This window comes from Tursiops truncatus, chromosome 10 (assembly GCF_011762595.2).
Source record: "Tursiops truncatus isolate mTurTru1 chromosome 10, mTurTru1.mat.Y, whole genome shotgun sequence".
NCBI lineage: Eukaryota > Metazoa > Chordata > Mammalia > Artiodactyla > Delphinidae > Tursiops > Tursiops truncatus.
The window spans coordinates 64611986-64629309 of record NC_047043.1 but is presented as its reverse complement, the minus strand read 5'-3'; the positions used below and the strand labels follow the sequence as shown (position 1 = coordinate 64629309).

The window sequence follows — 17324 nt, the reverse complement described above, 5'->3', positions numbered from 1 at the left end:
TGATCAGTGGCCAGATACATGCCTCTGACTTATAGGCCGAGGACTGCGGACTGGCTCGGCAGATGGTTTGCGGGGCATGGCCCCTCTTCTAGGACCAGCCCTGAGGACAAGGATAAACAAGAAGATGGGGGTGAAGGTGAGGCCCAGAAACTGTGGTTTTCCTGCACACACACACTGCCCCACCCCCCATCATACTGGGTCTCCCTGTGAGAGCTGATGTGATCAGCTCACTGTTCCTGCCAGCAGGGTTTGCTCCGTATTCCAGGCTCCCATTTATAGCCATGATCGGATGTGGCTGGGCTGCTTCTGGTCCTCCAGACCAGGGTTTTTTGTTGACTGTAAGGACCAAAGTGCTGGAGGCTTCTCAGGCAGCCTCAGCCTGCCCAAGCTTCTGCCTGTCTCTCTGACTTGCTGTTGGCCTGGACCAAGCAGGGCGGGGAATGGGGGATGGTGGTAGGGAGAGGAGGGGGGCCAGATTTCTTCGTGAAATAAAAAAGATAGAGTCTTTTCTTCGTGACTCTGGGAGTGTAAATTTGCCCTCACTTTGGAGAACTGTCTGGCATGATTTTCTAAAGCGGGACCTTCACCTAGACCCAGACCCAGCAGCTTCACGCTTAGGCATTTGCCCTCTCATAGGGCACAGGGAGACTGTAGCAAGAGTGACATCACCTCAGCTTTGTCCACAGTCTCTAACCTGGGCACAGTGCAAAGGCCATAAGCAGGAAAGCAAATGGGTGAACTAGGGTTTAGACACACAGGGAACTCACAGCAAGCACAACAAATGACCAGTGACACCCCCCTCTTCACCTTTCAACTCTGCCAGACAGATTGCTAGCCTCTGCATCTTAGCTTCAAAAGCACTTTCTCCCAGAAGACTTCCCTTTGAACTTCTAGCTTGGATGAGGACCCCTAAACTTTCCTCTCTCACTACTGGATGGGAGTTCACCTGTTTCTGCAGATCCCAGCATGGACCTGGCACAGGGGAGAATGCTTCAGGCTGAGAGTGCCCAGCTGCTCTCCAGCAGGTGTGGAGGAGCCTCGGGCTTCTTGGGGAGGAAGTGACGCTCTTGGTTATGGGGGTTGGACCCCTCTGGTGCTGCCTTGAGACGGGGACAGTTAGTGAGGGGAAGTGTAGCATCAAGTTAAGGGTGCGGTGGCTGGCTGATAGCTTTCTTATAGATCAGTAATGAACAATTCAAATTATTTTTAATTTTTTTTTAAATGTTTATTTGGCTGCATCAGGTCTTAGTTGCAGCACATGGGATCTTCGTTGTGGCATGCAAACTCTTAGTTGTGGCACGTGGGATGTAGTTCCCTGACCAGGGATTGAAACTGGGCCCCCTGCATTGGGAACATGGAGTCTTAGCCACTGGACCACCAGGGAAGTCCCAACAACTAAAATTAAAAACCCAATACCATTTACTTCAGCACCAAAAAAGAAGAAGAAAAAAGAAAACAAATATTTAGGTATAAATCTAACAAAATATGTACAAGATCTCTGTGAGGGAAAACTACAAGACTCTGGGTCTGTACATACAATGGAATATTACTCAGCCTTTTAAAAAATTCTGAAACATGCTATAACATAGATGAACCTTGAAGACATTAAGCTAAGTGAAATAATCCAGGGACAGAGGACAAATACTGTATAATTCCATTTATATGAGAAACCTAGAGTAGTCAAATTCATAGAGACAGAAAGTAGAATGGCTGTTGCCACGGGTGGGGAAGGAGGGAATGGGAAGTTATTATTTAATGGGTTGAGAGTTTCAGTTTAGGAGGATGAAGTTCTGGAGATGAATGGTGGTGATGGTGGCACAACAATGTGAATGTCTTTAATGCTACTGAACCGTACATTTAAAGATGTTAAAATGGTAAATTTCATTTTATGCATATTTTATCACAATAAAAAAAAGGACCGAAATTCTGATACATGCTACAACCTAGATGAATGTTGAAAAGGTATGCTAAGTGAAATAAATGAGACACAAAAGGGCAAATACTTTATAATTCCACCTACATTAGGTACCTAGAATAGGGAAAGTCATAGAGACAAAATAGAATAGAAGCTCCAGGGAAACAGGGGATCTAAGATTGTTGAAGAGTTACTTTTCAATGGATACAGTATTTCTCTTTGGGATAAAGAAAAAGTTCTGGAAATAGTGGTGATGGTTACACAATATTGTGAATGTACTTAATGCCACCGAATTGTACATTTAAAAATGGTTAAAACCACAATTTTAAAAAATATCTACTTCTATTTTAATAAGAGTTAAAAAAAATCAGGAATGGATGTTGAATTTCATCAAATGCCTTTTGGTATCTATTTGAAGATACCACTTACTTAAGAATCTGGCCCTGGTTTCTGTACCTAGTACGTATAACACAGCCAATAAATGTTCACTGAATGAAAAAAAAAAAACCCACAATTACCTACTACTTTACACCCTCTAGGATGGATATAATTTGAAAAAAAAAAAAAAAGGAAAACCAGTTTGGCCATGATATGGAGATCATTTCTGTACATTGCTTGTGGAAAATAGCTTTTTGGTCTGTCAAAAAATTAAACATAGAATTACCATGTGACCCAGCAATTCTACTCCTAGACATATACCCCAAAGAATTGAAAACAAGTACTCAAATACTTGTCCAAGAACAATCGTAGTAGCACAATTCATAATATCCAAAAGGCATAAACAACTCAAATGTCAACAGGTGACTGGATAACAAATTGTGATATATGCCTCTGATGGAATATTATTCAGCCATAAAAAGGAATGATGTACCGATACATGCTACAATTTGGATTAACCTCAAAAAGATTAAGTGAAGGAAAACAGATACCAAAGGTCACATTTTGTATGATTCCTTTTATATAAAATATCCAGAATGGGCAAATGCCTAGCGACAGAAAGCATATAAGTGTTTGCCAGGGGGTGAGATGTGGGATGTGGGATGGGTAGCAATTATTTAACATGGTTGTGGTGTTTTTCAGTGGGTGATGAAGTCTTGAAACTAGAGAGAGATTGTGGTTGCACAACATAGTCAATACACTAAATGCCACTACATTGTATACTTTAAAATGGTTATTTTAATTTTGTATGGATTTTACCTCAATTTTAAAAAAAGAATTTATGATAGCACCTGGTTTAGCTATTGTGGACTTTTGTGGGGAGCTGTGGTCCATCCTCTAAAGAACTGGCCCCAAGTTCCTAAGAAGGCAGAAGGGGACATCTGTGGGTGAAGGGTACACAGGATCTCTCCTTTCTATTTTTGCAGCTTCCTCTGAGTCTATAATTATTTCAAAATAAAAGTTTAAATGACAAATAAGGACACGTGATCATGGCTGCCCCATGCCTCCCACTCTCAGGGCTGGCACTCAGAGACTGAGAACCCTCTTTGAGTCCTGGCACTCATCAGTGAGAGATCCTGACAGGCCACCTAGAGCTGCCGACTGTCCTGACCAGGCAGCTGTGGGCAGAGGGGAATCCCTGATCCCTGAGGAGATGGCGCAGGGGCACACAGGTGCTCTCAAAGATGTTAGGCTCCACCCCAAGTCTGTAGTTTAAACCCTGGATGTGGGACAACATAATCCATAAGCTCTCACAGCCTCTGGGATGGGACTGGCTCTGCCCTCTAGGGTCTCTAAGTCTCTGTGTGTGGTTAGGAGACCAGGTGAGTGCTCAGGACAAGGGAGTTCCCACTGGTACTCTGTGGGCAGGAAGCCCATCCAGGCAGGGGCCCCTGAGGGGGATAGGGGCCTGAGGTTCAGGACATCTAGGGAGCTACAGGAGACCGCATGGATCCCTCCTATGGCCCTGCCCCCTCCCTCAAGAGAAATACCTGCTCTCCCAGAGGGGGAACAGATCCAGGAATTCTGTCTTACCTTACCAGTGCCCTAGAGCTGCCAGAACTCTTCCTTGCCTGGCTAGGCTGTGCTGGACAGGCTGGAGGCAGGACCAGGAGCCTGCTCAGTCTAGTTTCACTTTCACTTTTGCTTTCCCCCCCGAAATGACAGAGGAACCAGGAAGAAAGCTGTGACTAGCAGTGTCCTTCACTCCTTAGCCTTAGTGCCTGTTTGCACTGGCTCCTGCTGGCACTACCTGCCACGCAGAGACCCTATCTGTAAGCGCTGCAGCCTGTTTTCCGGCCCCAGGCCTCAGGATGGATGTCTTGGAGACCTCCAAGTTGCTGGATGAAGAGCTATACTCGCGGCAGCTGTGAGGCCCGAGGTGGGGAGGAGAGCGGGGTGGCCTTCTGACTTCTGATCTCCAATCGCCTGCCCTCTTACTTCCCACCCACAGGTATGTGCTGGGCTTGCCAGCCATGCAGAGGATTCAGAGAGCCAAGGTGCTACTGTCAGGCCTGCAGGGCGTGGGGGCTGAGGTGGCCAAAAACCTGGTCCTGATGGGCGTGGGCAGCCTCACTCTTCATGATCCCCACCCTACCTGTTGGTCTGACCTGTCTGCCCAGGTGAGGGTCCTGGGGGGCTATGGGTTTCCAGACCATAGCCCTTGGGGAGAGGGCCCAAGAGAAAACTCCTTGCTAAAGCCAGACTGGGTCTCTCTTTAGTTCTTCCTCTCAGAGCAGGACTTGGGAAGGAGCAGGGCTGAGGCATCTCAAGAACTTCTGGCTAAGCTCAATGGAGCTGTTCAGGTGTGCATCCACACAGGTGACATCACCGAGGACCTGCTGCTGGACTTCCAGGTGCCCTCCCAGCCCTACTCTCCAGGCCAGCCCAGTGTCCCCCTCCAGCCTTTAGCAGCAGGGTGGGCTTGAAGTGGTTCTGGCCCTGCTGATCATGAGGTCCACCCAGGTGGTGGTGCTGACTGCCTCGGAGCTACAGGAGCAGCTGAAGGTGGGCACCATCTGCCATAAACACGGAGTCTGCTTTTTGGTGGCTGACACCCGAGGCCTCGTGGGGTGAGATGGCTTACCTAGCCTGCCACATCACAGGCAGCAACTGGTCCCAGTGCTGTCCCCAGCTCCAGGCTTGCTCCAGATCCCCTCCACCCAACCTCAGGCCTGTCCCGGCATCCCCTCTTGATTATACAGTCCCCAGTCCCATTTGTGTGCTTCCTCTACCCCAGCCTCCAGACTTGATCCAGTAAATCCTTCAAGCCTCTCCCAGCATTCTTTTCCCGATTCCTCTGGGCTTGCCCTAGTGTACGTCACCCTTCACCACAAATGTGGCAGTTAACAACTGAGCCATCTCAGTGACCCCTCCCACCCCACCACAGGCAGTTGTTCTGTGACTTTGGTGAGGACTTCACTGTGCAGGACCCTACAGAGGCAGAACCCTTGGTGGCTGCCATCCAGCACATCTCCCAGGTGGGTGCTAATGTGGGGGGTGCTCACCTACTAAGGAGGGGCTGCCAGAGCCTGTGGAAAGCAGGGACAGGCAGCCCTGAGCAAGCCACCTCTTATCCAGGGCTCCCCTGGCATTCTCACTCTGAGAGAAGAGGCTGATGCCCACCGCTTCAACAATGGGGATTTGGTGACTTTCTCAGGCATTGAGGGCATGGTGGAGCTCAACGGCTGTGCTCCTCGGCCTCTCCACGTGCAGAGTTAAGTCAACCCCACTCCAACTCCAGGCTCAGTGCCCAGGTCCCCACTGGGGGTGGACACAGCCTGGTCCTTGGAGATAAGTTCTCCCTTCCCCTTCCTCAGGGTGGAGCAACATCAAGAATGTAGATGCAAGACAGGATGGGGTGTGGGGAACTACTCAGGTTCAGAGGGCATACTGACCAGGCTCAATCTCCCCCAGGAGATGGGACCTTGGAGATTGGGGACACAACAACTTTCTCTCATTACTTGCGTGGTGGGGCTGTCACTGAGGTCAAGAGACCCAAGACTGTGAGCCACGTGAGTTCAAGTGCATCTGAGGTTGGGGAGCTTGGGCACCTCGAGGGACCCACAGTGTTCTGGACATGAATGTGAACCGAGTGCCCCCTGCAGGAGCCCCTGGACACAGCCCTGTTTCAGCCCCGTGTTGTGGCCCAGAGTCCCCAGGAAGTTCACCGTGCCCACTGCCTGCATCAGGCCTTCCATGCACTGCACAAGTTTCAGCAGCTCCATGGCCGCCCTCCTAAGCCCTGGGATCCTGTGAGTGGCCCCGATGCCCCTCCCTCCAGCCTCTGTCTTAACGGGGCCTCACCTACCAGGAGGCAACAATGACTGTCTTACAGATCCAAGACTGAATCCAGAAGCAGTTCCCCGCTCATATAAAGGAGATGGTACACAGTATCTGTAGACCAGAGGCTGGGTCCATGAAAGGGCCAAGCACAAAGCCTGGGGACCCATGCTACTCCTAACCCCTAAGATCTGGCCTGGAAGGTGCCTCCAGGTTGGGGAAGCCTCCAGGGCCATTGTCTGGCACCGGGCATCCACTAGTGGGACCCTCCCACTCAGTCTTCTGCTTCCTCTTCTGTGGAACAGGGTGGATGGCTGCCTGAAGGTTTCAAATGGGGAGTGGAGCTCAAGCTGGGGCTGCTTTACCGACGGAGTTCTACCCGATAGGTTGATGCAGAGATGGTGGTGGACCTAGCCCAGGCCCTGGAATCACTGAAGGGGACAGAAGGAGAGCCTTTGGAAGAGCAGCTGGATAAGGCTCTGGTGCGGAGAGTTGCCCTGAGCAGTGCTGGTGGCTTGAGCCCCATGGCAGCTGTGCTGGGTGCAGTGGCTGCTCAGGAAGTGCTGAAGGTGGGTACAGGTAGAGGCAGGGCGGGGCTGGGAAGGGTGCAGAGGTCGGTGTGGGTGCCACAGGGTGCCCAACACCAGATAGTGACCCTGGGGGTTTCACCAACCTGGGTGCAGCCCTCAGCCAGGATCTGAGGGGATTAGGAGGTGGGAAGAGTCCCCAGACTGAAGTGCTGACTTCTAGGCAGTCTCCAAGAAGTTTATGCCCCTGGACCAGTGGCTGTACTTTGATGCCCTTGATTGCCTTCCAGAAGATGAGGAGCCCTTTCCCAATCCTGAGGACTATGCACCGGTGAGAACCTGGGGTAGGGGTGCAAGCCTTATCCAAACTCAGGACTGGGGGGAAAGAGGAAGCACGGTCCCGAGATCCTGACCTGGAAAACTGGGTGCAGGAGGGAGATGCAGCACAGGCCAGTGGCCATCACTGACCCCTGTCTGTGTCCCCTAGAGAGACTGCCGCTATGACGGGCAAATTGCAGTGTTTGGGGCTGGTTTTCAGGAGAAGCTGAGCCACCAGCGCTACCTCCTGGTGAGCTATGTCATGAGGTTGGGAGTATGTGGAAGGGCAAGTCCTGGCCCTCTGGCTAAGGTTGCTCCTGCTGGCAGGTGGGTGCTGGCGCTATCGGCTGTGAGCTGCTCAAAGGCTTTGCCCTAGTGGGCCTGGGTGCTGGCGGCAGTGGGGGCGTGACTGTTGCTGACATGGACCATGTGGAGCGCTCCAACCTCAGCCGGCAGTTTCTCTTCAGGCCTCAGGACTTTGGTGTGAGTGCTGACCTAGCCCCACACCCGTGTCCTGGACTGTCCTCCCACAATGCGACCCTTCCCCCACCCAACGTCTTCCTGCTTTCTTCTCAGAGGCCAAAGGCGGAGGTGGCTGCAGAGGCCGCTCGCCGCCTGAACTCAGACTTGCAGGTGACCCCGCTCACCTACCAGCTGGATCTTACTACAGAGCACATCTATGGGGACAACTTCTTCTCCAGTGTGGATGGCGTGGCTGCTGCCCTGGACAGTTTCCAGGCCCGTGAGTGCTCAAGCCTAGAACTCACCCTTTGTCTGAGGCTGTGCCAGCCCCACTTCTGACCCTCTGCCCCCTTCGCTAGGGCGCTATGTGGCTGCTCGCTGCACCCACTATCTGAAGCCACTACTGGAGGCGGGCACAAAGGGCACCTTGGGCAGTGCTTGTGTGTTCATACCACACGTGACTGAGGACTACAGAGCCCCCGCCTCCGCTGCAGCTTCTGAGGATGCCTCCTACCCTGTCTGCACCGTGCGGCACTTCCCCAGCACAACCGAGCACACCTTGCAGGTGAGAAGAACCCCAGAGACTCCTACCCACCTGGCTCAGTCCTCAGCTGCAGACCCCTTTGCCAACCGGCACCTCATGGTTCCTCCCTCCCCTCACAGTGGGCCCGGGATGAGTTTGAAGGACTTTTCCATCTGTCTGCCGAGACCATCAACTGCCACCAACAGTAAGACCGCCAACAAGGGTGAATGGGAGTCCAGGCTCCCTAACACCAAGAGGCTTAGGGCTTAGCCTCAGACCTTCTCCTCTGTCCGCAGGGCACTCACGTCTCTGGCACACTTGGATGAGTCACAGGTGCTGACCGTGCAGCAGGTGGTGCTGGGTGTCCTGAGACAGCGTCCACAGACCTGGCGAGACTGCGTGCTTTGGGCCCTTGGCCAGTGGCAACTCTGCTTCCATTATGGCATCACACAGCTGCTGAGCCGCTTCCCACCCGACAAAGTGGGTGGCTAGGGGTCAGGAGGCTGAGGGCTCAGGGTGGCCCGACTGAGCCCAGCAGCCTCCATTTCCCTAGGTGCTAGAGAATGGAACTCTTTTCTGGTCGGGTCCCAAACAGTGTCCCCGGCCCTTGGAGTTTGACGCCAGCCAAGTGAGTGGAGTCCCTTGGCGGCCCTGAGATGGGAATATGACCCCTCAGAGCGGAGATGGGCACCTCTATATTTTGTAGAGATGCACAGATGCTGAGAGGGAGAGAGCCATGTTTGTGCACATGTGGGTGTCCAAATGGGAGGCAGAAGCAGGCACTCAAAACAGATCCACAAATGGGCGGTGACCCCCACCCCATGCACCCACACAAGCTCGCTCAAGCCCATGCAGCCACCCATGCTCTTGGTCTCATTGCAGGACACGCATCTCCTCTACGTGCTGGCGGCTGCCAACCTGTATGCCCAGATGCATGGGCTGCCTGGCTCACGGGACCAGACTGCGCTCAGGCGACTGCTGAAGTTGCAGCCATTGCCTGACCCCCAGGACTTAGCCCCCATTTTTTCTAGTGACCTGGAGCTGGCTTCGGCTTATGCTGAGTTTGGTGAGGTCCCTGACCCTGGCCCCCCGTGCTGTCACCCAAAGGCCTGACCCTCCTCAGCCTGTGCTGCAGAAAGAAGACAGGGTCTGGGGGCCCTGAAGCCAACTCAATACCTCTCAGGCCCTCTGACCTTGCTTCTCTGTAGCCTTGGGTTCATCCTCTGGCCCCTCAGTAGGTCCTCTCCCTGCTGCCTACCCCACCCCCACCCCACCCCCATTCCTTTGGCAGACTCTCAGCCAAAGAAAACAAAAACAAAAAACAAACAAAAAAACACAAACCGTGGGAGCAACTAGCTGTGGCCCCCAGATGAGAACAGAGTCACATAGGTGTGCATGGGCGCACACACACACACATACACACACACAAGTGAGGGCTGGGGCTGCTAGACAGGAGACTGCACCATCCATCAAGGGGTCTCCCTGAAAGTGGTAAGTGATAGGCTTGGCAGGGACCAAGGATAGGCAGCAGGCTCCAGAGGAGCGCAGGACATGGGGACTAAGGACTGCCCCAACACCCCCTTCTCCTGACAGGCCCTGAGCAGTCGAAGCAACTGCATGAAGCCCTGGAAATCTGGACTGTGGGCCCTCCCCTGGAACCCTTGACATTTGAGAAGGTGGGAGCCCAAGTGGGGGTGAAGGGCCGGGCTAGAGAGGTTGTTGGGGAAGGTCAAGAGCTAAGAAGGTAGCTTTGAAGCCCCTTGGCCTGAGTTTTCCTCCCAGAAGGACCCCAGAAGCAGCTCAGCTTCCCCGAGCCTCAGCCTCCTTATCTGTTAAGTGGGGAGATATAAGCATCCACCCCACCGAATTGCGTGAAGAGCTGTGCAGTGGCACAGGGTCGGCCGAGGTGAGGGGCACTGGGACAATGCTAATTACTACTGTGCCTTGGGCCTCACAGGACAATGATTTCCATGTGGATTTTGTGGCGGCAGCGGCGAGCCTGCGAGCTCAGAATTATGGGATCCCACCAGCCGACCGCACCAAGGTACCCTGCCCCTTGGGGCTCAGGCCTGGAGGTGGGGGTCAAACCCTAGCCTTATGCCTTGGGCCCAGACCAAATCTCCTGTCCTTGGCAGACGAAGCGAATTGTGGGCCAGATTACCCCAGCCATTGCCACTACTACGGCAGCTGTGGCTGGCCTGGTGGGCCTGGAGCTGTATAAGGTGGTGGGCAGCCCACGGCCCCGCAGTGCCTTTCGCCACAGCTACCTGAACCTGGCTGAAAACTACTTTAGCCGCTGGGTACCTCACGCCCCAGCCATCCAGAAGGTGAGCCCTTGACACCCCACCCATACCAGACCTGAGTTTTCCCTGCACCTACCCAAACAGGCCCTACTTCAGCTTCAGGCTCTGATCAGGACCCAGACTCTGGGGGAGTCATCAAGACTCCCTCCAGTCGCCTCCCTGCTGCAAAGCCAGGCTGGGACCTGTCAGACACAGGAAGCAGCCGTCAGCCACCCCCACCCCCCAACAGTCAGGGTCTGGGGGAGCTGCAGCTTTAACTCATTAGTGGAGCCAGACATCCCCCGCAGTTCCCTCCTTCCCAGAAGTGCCCCTGAGGGGGAGAGGGGACTAGGGCCCTAGCCCCAAACAGAGCCTAATATCGGCCTGCAAAGCATGGGGATCCTGGCCCGCCCCCTCGACCTGAGTTAAAGGGCACTGAGCTCACCACCACGGGTGTGGGGTGTGCAGCCCTGTGGGGATGTGTGCATTCATGTCACAGGTGTGAGTGCACACTGGTCTGGGCATCCCTGGCCCTGTGGTGTGTGGGCATGGAGGGAGCATGCTTGCACATCTGTGTGCCAGATGGGACTGCAGGGCTCTTTCACAATGTGGGCTTGCGTGTGTGTGCATGTGAGTACACATGTGGGCTTGTGTACATGTGTGTTCCTTCAAGTGTAGGGCTATGAATGCCCCTGGCTGTGTGCCCAGGCTCTGCAATAGTTGGCATTTCCTTAGGGCAGAGGAGAGGGTACAGAGAGAATTCCCTCACCACGGGAGAGGGGAGAGGTCATGGGCCAGCACTGGGCTTTTGCTGAGCAGCCCTGGGGTCCCTCAGGGCACAGCACACAGAGCCCCTTTGTGAGGGGCCCCTCCTCTAGCTAGAACACAAGCTGCCTTTGTCCATGGAGGAGGGGGAGGGGAAGGGTCCCCCATCTCACCTCTGGCCTCGTCTCAGCTTGACCCCACTGTGTTTTCTGGGGAGCTGGCAGAACTCCTCCTGTCTTGGTGCCTGGCTGCCTGCCACCCTTATGCCCTCAGCTCTGGGTACCAGAACCCCAAGACTCCAGAAATAAGGAAGGAACAAAGGGACAGGAAGAGGAGTCCTCTGTGGACTGTGTTCCTGCTAGAGTCACTGTGCCTCTTGCCATGTGTCCATGAGTAGTCCAAGGCCCTGGTGGTAAAGGATTAGGGGACAGGATTTACCCCACCCCCAGCATCCAGCCTTGCATTTGAGGAACAAGCAGTTTTATCAGAGACTGCAGCAGCCCTGCTCCCGCTTCCTCAGGAAGCATTGCTCCCCCCAACAACACACACACACACACACACACACACACGACTGTGTGATGGATCGCCTGTTTCCCTCTGTGGGGGCCCCGTATCCCCATTTCCTGTGCTGGCCCCAGCATGGGCGGGGAGGGTGTTGAGATTCTGGGCCCAGATCCCACCTTCCACCCCCACCCACTGGCTTCTCCTTCCTGCCTCTAGTCCAGCTCCTCCCCTAGGAAAGGGGCCATAAGCTATTGGTAACTGGGGTAGGGGGAGGGTGTGTGTGTAAGAAGCTTCTCACTCCTCCCCACTACCGCCCCCCAGTTCCATCACTGGAAGTGGACCTGTTGGGACCGCCTGGAAGTGCCTGCTGGGCAGCCCGAGAGGACCCTGGAGTCACTGCTGGCCCATGTCCAGGTGTGCCCCATTCCTGCCCTTCCCCCAGGCCTGGCCCAGCCTGGCCCAGCTGGAACCTAACCTGTCTCTCTCTAGAAACTAAATGGGCTGAGGGTGAGGATGCTGCTGCACGGGAAGGCCCTACTCTACTCGGCAGGATGGTCTCCTGAAAAGCAGGACCAGCACCTGTCCCGCAGGTGAGCCCACACCTGGCTTTAACCTCATTCTGTCCCTGGAGGTTGGAGGTGGGGGACAAGCAGCCTTTCCTCTTCCCAATCCCATTTGGGCCCCTCACACCTTCCTGAAGTTTTCTTTTGCCAAATGGAGCCAGCAAATGGGCTGGGGGCGGGGTGAGGGCCAAGAGCCTGAGGAGGGGCCTCTAGGAGCTGCCTGCTTGGCCAGCCCCACCAGCTCACGCCCTGCTCAGCTCCCCTTTCACGGCCCACTCCCAGAGGACTCACAGCTTCCTGCCTCCTGCCCACCCCGCCAGCCGCTCTTAAAATAGTTTCAGATGTTTCCTGTCTTGGGCTGCTCCTGCTCCTGGCTTGGGCTCCTTATGGCCCGCCAACACCCTATAGTCCATGCCAGGACACTCTCTGCCTGCCACTGCTCACCTACCCAATCTCCCCACCCCTCTTCCCCCCATGCCACCAGGGTGACGGATCTGGTGCTGGAGGTGACACGCCAGGTGCCTAAGCCTGGGCAGCGGGTGCTGGTATTGGAGCTCAGCTATGAGGGTGAGAAGGAGGACGTTACCTTCCCACCCTTGCACTACAAGCTGTGACAAGGCAGCAGCCCCACCACCCAGTTCTGTTGAGCCATGCATCCCAAGCCTACAGTAGGCGCTTAATAAATGCTTGTTGAAGGAAGGTGTAAGTGGACAGGATGGATGATGGAACACGGGGCAGACACATGGGGTGTGACACGGACATGACAGGGACCCCTGCAGGGAGGGAAAAGGCTCTTTAGATTCGCCTGCCTGAGTTGTGCCTTGCAGGACTGAGGCTGCCTCCTGGAGCCTCAGGGGTATGGAACCAGGACAGTGCAGAGAAAGGCCTTTATTGTCCCAGGCTGGAGGGCAGGGTCAGAGGTAGCTGACAACATCATTGCAGATGATGGGCTGGCGACTGCGGCAACTCATGAGGGCTGCAAAGCGTGAGACATCTGCAGGCAGTTCGGGTTCCGGGCGAGGTGGGCATGACAGTCGCTTTCCTGCCACTGCTGCCCGGCGTGCCCTGGCCAGCTGGCGCCGCAGCTGCTCAGAGAGGCCAAGCAGGAACTGGGGGGGCCGAGCACGGGCACGGGGCCCACCCCCATTGTCCCCCTCACCTGCTGCCTCGGGCAGCTCCATCCAGTTGTGCACCAAGTCAGCAAAACAGTTGTCTCCCAGCACCAGGGGCTGGCGACTACGACCTCTGCTAAGTAGGGCTGCTGTCCAGTCCTCAGCTTCCAGCCCCTGCCAGTGCTCCAGGCAGGCGTCTGGGGTGGACTTGGGCCGTGGTCGGTGGGCAGGTGGTACACTGGCCGCAGGAGCTCTGCCAGGCAGGGGGATGCCACTGGCCGAGAGGCGCTGTCTACGGGGGGGCCATGCTGAGGGTGCTGGATGCTGGAGTACAGGCAGCTCTTCCTCTCTCCATGTGCTGCCTGACACCTCTGAGAAGCCAGAGTCCCAGTCTAGGGCATGCTCCCTGGGGCCTCCCAAGGCTGCACCCCTGTCTCCTGTCACCACAGCTTCTTCCTCCTCTTCCTCCACACCACAGGCTGAGTCCTCTTCCAAGGCATCTGAGGCCCTGAGCCGGTGCTTGAGCCGCATGCCTGGGCCAGGTTTGGGGGGTTCTGGAAGGGGGCCAGGCATTGGGGGTGAGTCTGTGTCCCGGCCACACAGCTGTGGAAGAAGAGAGGGCAGAAGTCGAAGGAGCAGTGCTTGTCACCCCTGTCTGCCTGGTCAGGCCAATTCCAAAACAGAAGGCCCAGGAGGGCTGGATTGGCCTGCAGGCCTAGGCAGCAAAGCCTCTAGTGGGCACAGGGCCGGCATGGGGCGTTGGCACACGAAGCTCGTGTGGCTCCCATCGGCCGACCTGGTGGCAGTCCGGCAGGCTGCAGCACGCAGCGCCGGGCAAGTCGGTACCCGCCACCAGGGCGGGAGGCAGGGTTGCGGGCCTGCATTGGGAAATAAGTCCTGCTCAGGGCTGGGGGGGGCATCCTGTGACTCTTGAGGGATTCAGCTCCCCAAAGCCCGCAGCGTCTTTCAGAGAAGAATAGAGCACCTGCCAGGTGGGGTATAGAGGACAGAGGTACAGGCCAGCCTGGAATAGGGGGCATCCATAGCAGCGCCACACCTCTTTAGTCCCTCACAGCCCCCTGCTCCGCCCCACAAGAAGTTTCTCCCACCAACTTCCTCCGCCGCGCCGGCAGCACGGCCAGCTGGGCGGCTGTTACTTGATGCCCAGCACAGCTTCCAACCGTCCGAAACCCGACGCGGGCCATCTGGGTCATCTGCGTCGCCCCGCCCCCATCCTGTCTTGGATGGGCACTCGGGAGAGCCCCCCACCCGAGTGCCGTTCGGGCAGGAAGGCAGCCGAGCACCCCACACACGTCCTCACAAGCCACACCCGCTCCCAAGCCTCACCAGTTCCCAGCGGAGCTGGCCCAGGAAACTGTCAAGCCGAGCACTGTGCATGCCCGTTCCGGAGCCCCCGCCAGGCCTGCCAGTTCCTCTTCGAACTCCAGCCAGAGGGATGCGGAGAGGGCCCCGCGGGCCGTCCAGCGGCGCCCTTACCCTCCGCCTGGCTCCGCGGCTCCTCCCTCTCCCTAGCTCCCGCCGTCGCTGCCGCCCCAACATCTGGCAGCCCCGGCCCCGCCCCTAGCGCCGCAGCCAATGGGGCTGGGGCGGGGCTGATGTGGCCCCGCCCCCCGGACTCTGCCGGGTGGGTGAGCCGGACACCCACTACCAACTCCACAGCAGCTCTGGGGGGAGGGGCGGGACTATAGCTGGAAGCTGGGCCGCGTCCGGCCCCTGACTACCCGGGCCGTTGAGCTGACTCCGGGTTCGCTGCATGACCCAGGACAAGTCGCTGCCTTGCGGTAGCCTCAGCTTCCCCATTTTTCCCAGGATAGAGTTGTGGTCCCTCCCGCGCGGGTTCCCCGGCTGCGCCCTTGGGCGGGCAGAGCGCCCCCAATCGTCGGATTCGGCACTGATGTGGCCCACTCGCGGTTCGACCCACTGAATCCGCTCCTGTAGCCGGCCTTGACAGTCCCTGGAAGTCATGGGAGGGGTCCGGCCCCTCAGAGGACTCCGGGAACGCCGAACCTCTTTGCAGCACCGGGGAGGAGCCTCGGCCAAGGCTCAGACCCCGCCCTATCTGCCCCTCATCTCGGCCTAGCTAAGCAGGGCTGCCCTCTAGTGGGCAGCGCCTGGTTAGCTGCGATTCCCGCGGCGACACTCCCATCCCCTCTGCCCCAGACCACATGCGGGCTGAGTACAAGGGGCTACGGCGGGGCTCTCTGACCCACCTTCCCTGAGCCCGCTCCATAGTCGGAGGCTAGGTTCAAGGACACAGACTAACTGGAGACAAACTAGACAAGTCTGTAGACAGAAAAATACCAGGGAATGAGGGCAACGGGCCAGGTTGGGAGAGGGGACTCTCAGAGGAGGTGGCATTCTGTATGGGATCTGGATGAGCCATCAAGGGGAGATCAAGAAGAGGGGCATTCTAGGTGGTGGGATCAGCCAGGTACAGGCCCTGAGAGGACAGGAGCTAGACAGGACATAACATAAAGAAGACTTAGATATCTCTGATGGTGGTAGTTGGGGGAGTGAAGAGGTCAGCAAAACCAGGCTCCTAGCAGTCTTAGAAAGGAATAAGGGGTTTTGTTCTTGGTGTGATGGGGAGCAATGGGGGCTTTTGAGCATCACCTGGGCTGCAAAGAAAGAGGTCCCTTGGGGGAATGTTTTGGAGTTAAAAATCAAGCCTTGCTGATGCATGAGTATGGGAAGAGAAAGAGAAGCATGAAGCATGACTCCTAGATTTCTGGCCTGAACAACTGATTGGATGGAATGGCCATGAATCAATCCAAGCAAGACTGGAGAAGAGTGGGCTTGGAGACGAAAATCAAATGATCATTTGTGGACATGTGACCCTTAAGATGCCTGTTAGGCATCTAAGAGGAGATGCGGGGTCAGCCACTGGGTGTGTGACTCTGCTGCCTGGGAGAGAGATCAGGACTGAAGCTTTGGATCTGGGAGGCAAAGTGAGTGGATGGTATTTTTTCTTTTTTTCCAAAAGAGAAGTCATTAATTAAGCAATGCTTTTATTTTTATTTTCACTTATATATTTTTTGAATTTTATTTATTTTTTTACACAGCAGGTTCTTATTAGTTATCTACTTTATACATATTAGTGTATATGTATCAATCCCAATTTCCCAATTCATCCCATCCCCCCACCCCCACCCCACCACTTTCCCCCCTTGGTGTCCATATGTTTGTTCTCTACCTCTGTGTCTCCATTTCTGCCCTGCAAACTGGTTCATCTGTACCATTTTTCTAGGTTCCCCATATATGTGTTAATACACGATATTTGTTTTTCTCTTTCTGACTTACTTCACTCCGTATGAGAGTCTCTAGATCCATCCATGTCTCTACAAATGACCCAAATTCATTTCTTTTTATGGCTGAGTAGTATTCCATTGTATGTATGTACCACGTCATCTTTATCCATTCATCTGTCGATGGGCATTTAGGTTGCTTCCATGACCTGGCTATTGTAAATGGTGCTGCAATGAACATTGGGGTGCATGTGTCTTTTTGAATTATGGTTTTCTCTGGGTATATGCCCAGTAGTGGGATTGCTGGGTCATACGGTAATTCTATTTTTAGTTTTTTAAGGAACCTCCATACTGTTGTCCATAGTGGCTGAATCAATTTACATTCCCACCAACAGTGCAAGAGGGTTCCCTTTTCTCCACACCCTCTCCAGCATTTGTTGTTCGTAGATTTTTCTGATGATGCCCATTCTAACTGGTGTGAGCTGATACCTCATTGTAGTTTTGATTTGCATTTCTCTAATAATTAGTGATGTTGAGCAGCTTTTCATGTGCTTCTTGCCCATCTGTATGTCTTCTTTGGAGAAATGTCTATTTAGGTCTTCTGCCCATATTTTGATTGGGTTGTTTGTTTTTTTAATATTGAGCTGCATGAGCTGTTTATACATTTTGGAGATTAATCCTTTGTCCATTGATTCGTTTGCAAGTATTTTCTCCCATTCTGAGGGTTGTCTTTTCGTCTTGTTTGTAGTTTCCTTTGCTTTCCAAAAGCTTTGAAGTTTCATTAGGTCCCATTTGTTTATTTTTGTTTGTATTTCCATTACTCTAGGAGGTGGATGAAAAAAGATCTTGCTGTGATTTATGTCAAAGAG

At 54.6% G+C, this 17324-nt stretch overlaps 2 protein-coding genes across 9 annotated transcripts; one reads left to right on the top strand and one right to left on the bottom strand.

Annotated features, from left to right (window-relative positions):
- UBA7 (ubiquitin like modifier activating enzyme 7) lies at positions 1-12776 on the top strand. 8 transcript variants are annotated; one of them, XM_073811131.1, is made up of 24 exons: positions 1-136; positions 4305-4473; positions 4573-4707; positions 4817-4923; positions 5241-5331; positions 5432-5567; positions 5768-5865; positions 5959-6105; positions 6520-6702; positions 6884-6991; positions 7148-7228; positions 7306-7461; positions 7555-7720; positions 7800-8005; positions 8104-8168; positions 8260-8443; positions 8517-8591; positions 8846-9029; positions 9557-9639; positions 9921-10007; positions 10099-10290; positions 11836-11928; positions 12004-12104; positions 12562-12776. In XM_073811131.1, the coding sequence occupies exons 2-24, from the start codon at positions 4327-4329 to the stop codon at positions 12689-12691; spliced, it is 2955 nt and encodes a 984-aa protein (XP_073667232.1). In that variant the 5' UTR covers positions 1-136; positions 4305-4326; the 3' UTR covers positions 12692-12776. The 8 variants fall into 8 exon arrangements, 7 of the variants coding, with proteins under 7 accessions (XP_073667232.1, XP_033720871.1, XP_033720873.1 ...); XM_033864980.2 differs by lacking the exon at positions 1-136 and adding an exon at positions 4089-4220; XM_033864982.2 differs by lacking the exons at positions 1-136; positions 5959-6105 and adding an exon at positions 4089-4220.
- A 174-nt stretch (positions 12777-12950) lies between these two features.
- Positions 12951-15155, bottom strand: INKA1 (inka box actin regulator 1). Its single transcript, XM_033864987.2, has 2 exons — positions 14537-15155; positions 12951-13792 (listed from the first exon to the last, which is right to left on the bottom strand). Exons 1-2 carry the CDS (start codon positions 14747-14749, stop codon positions 12992-12994), a joined length of 1014 nt encoding a protein of 337 aa, XP_033720878.1. The 5' UTR covers positions 14750-15155; the 3' UTR covers positions 12951-12991.
- Positions 15156-17324: the final 2169 nt, after the last annotated feature.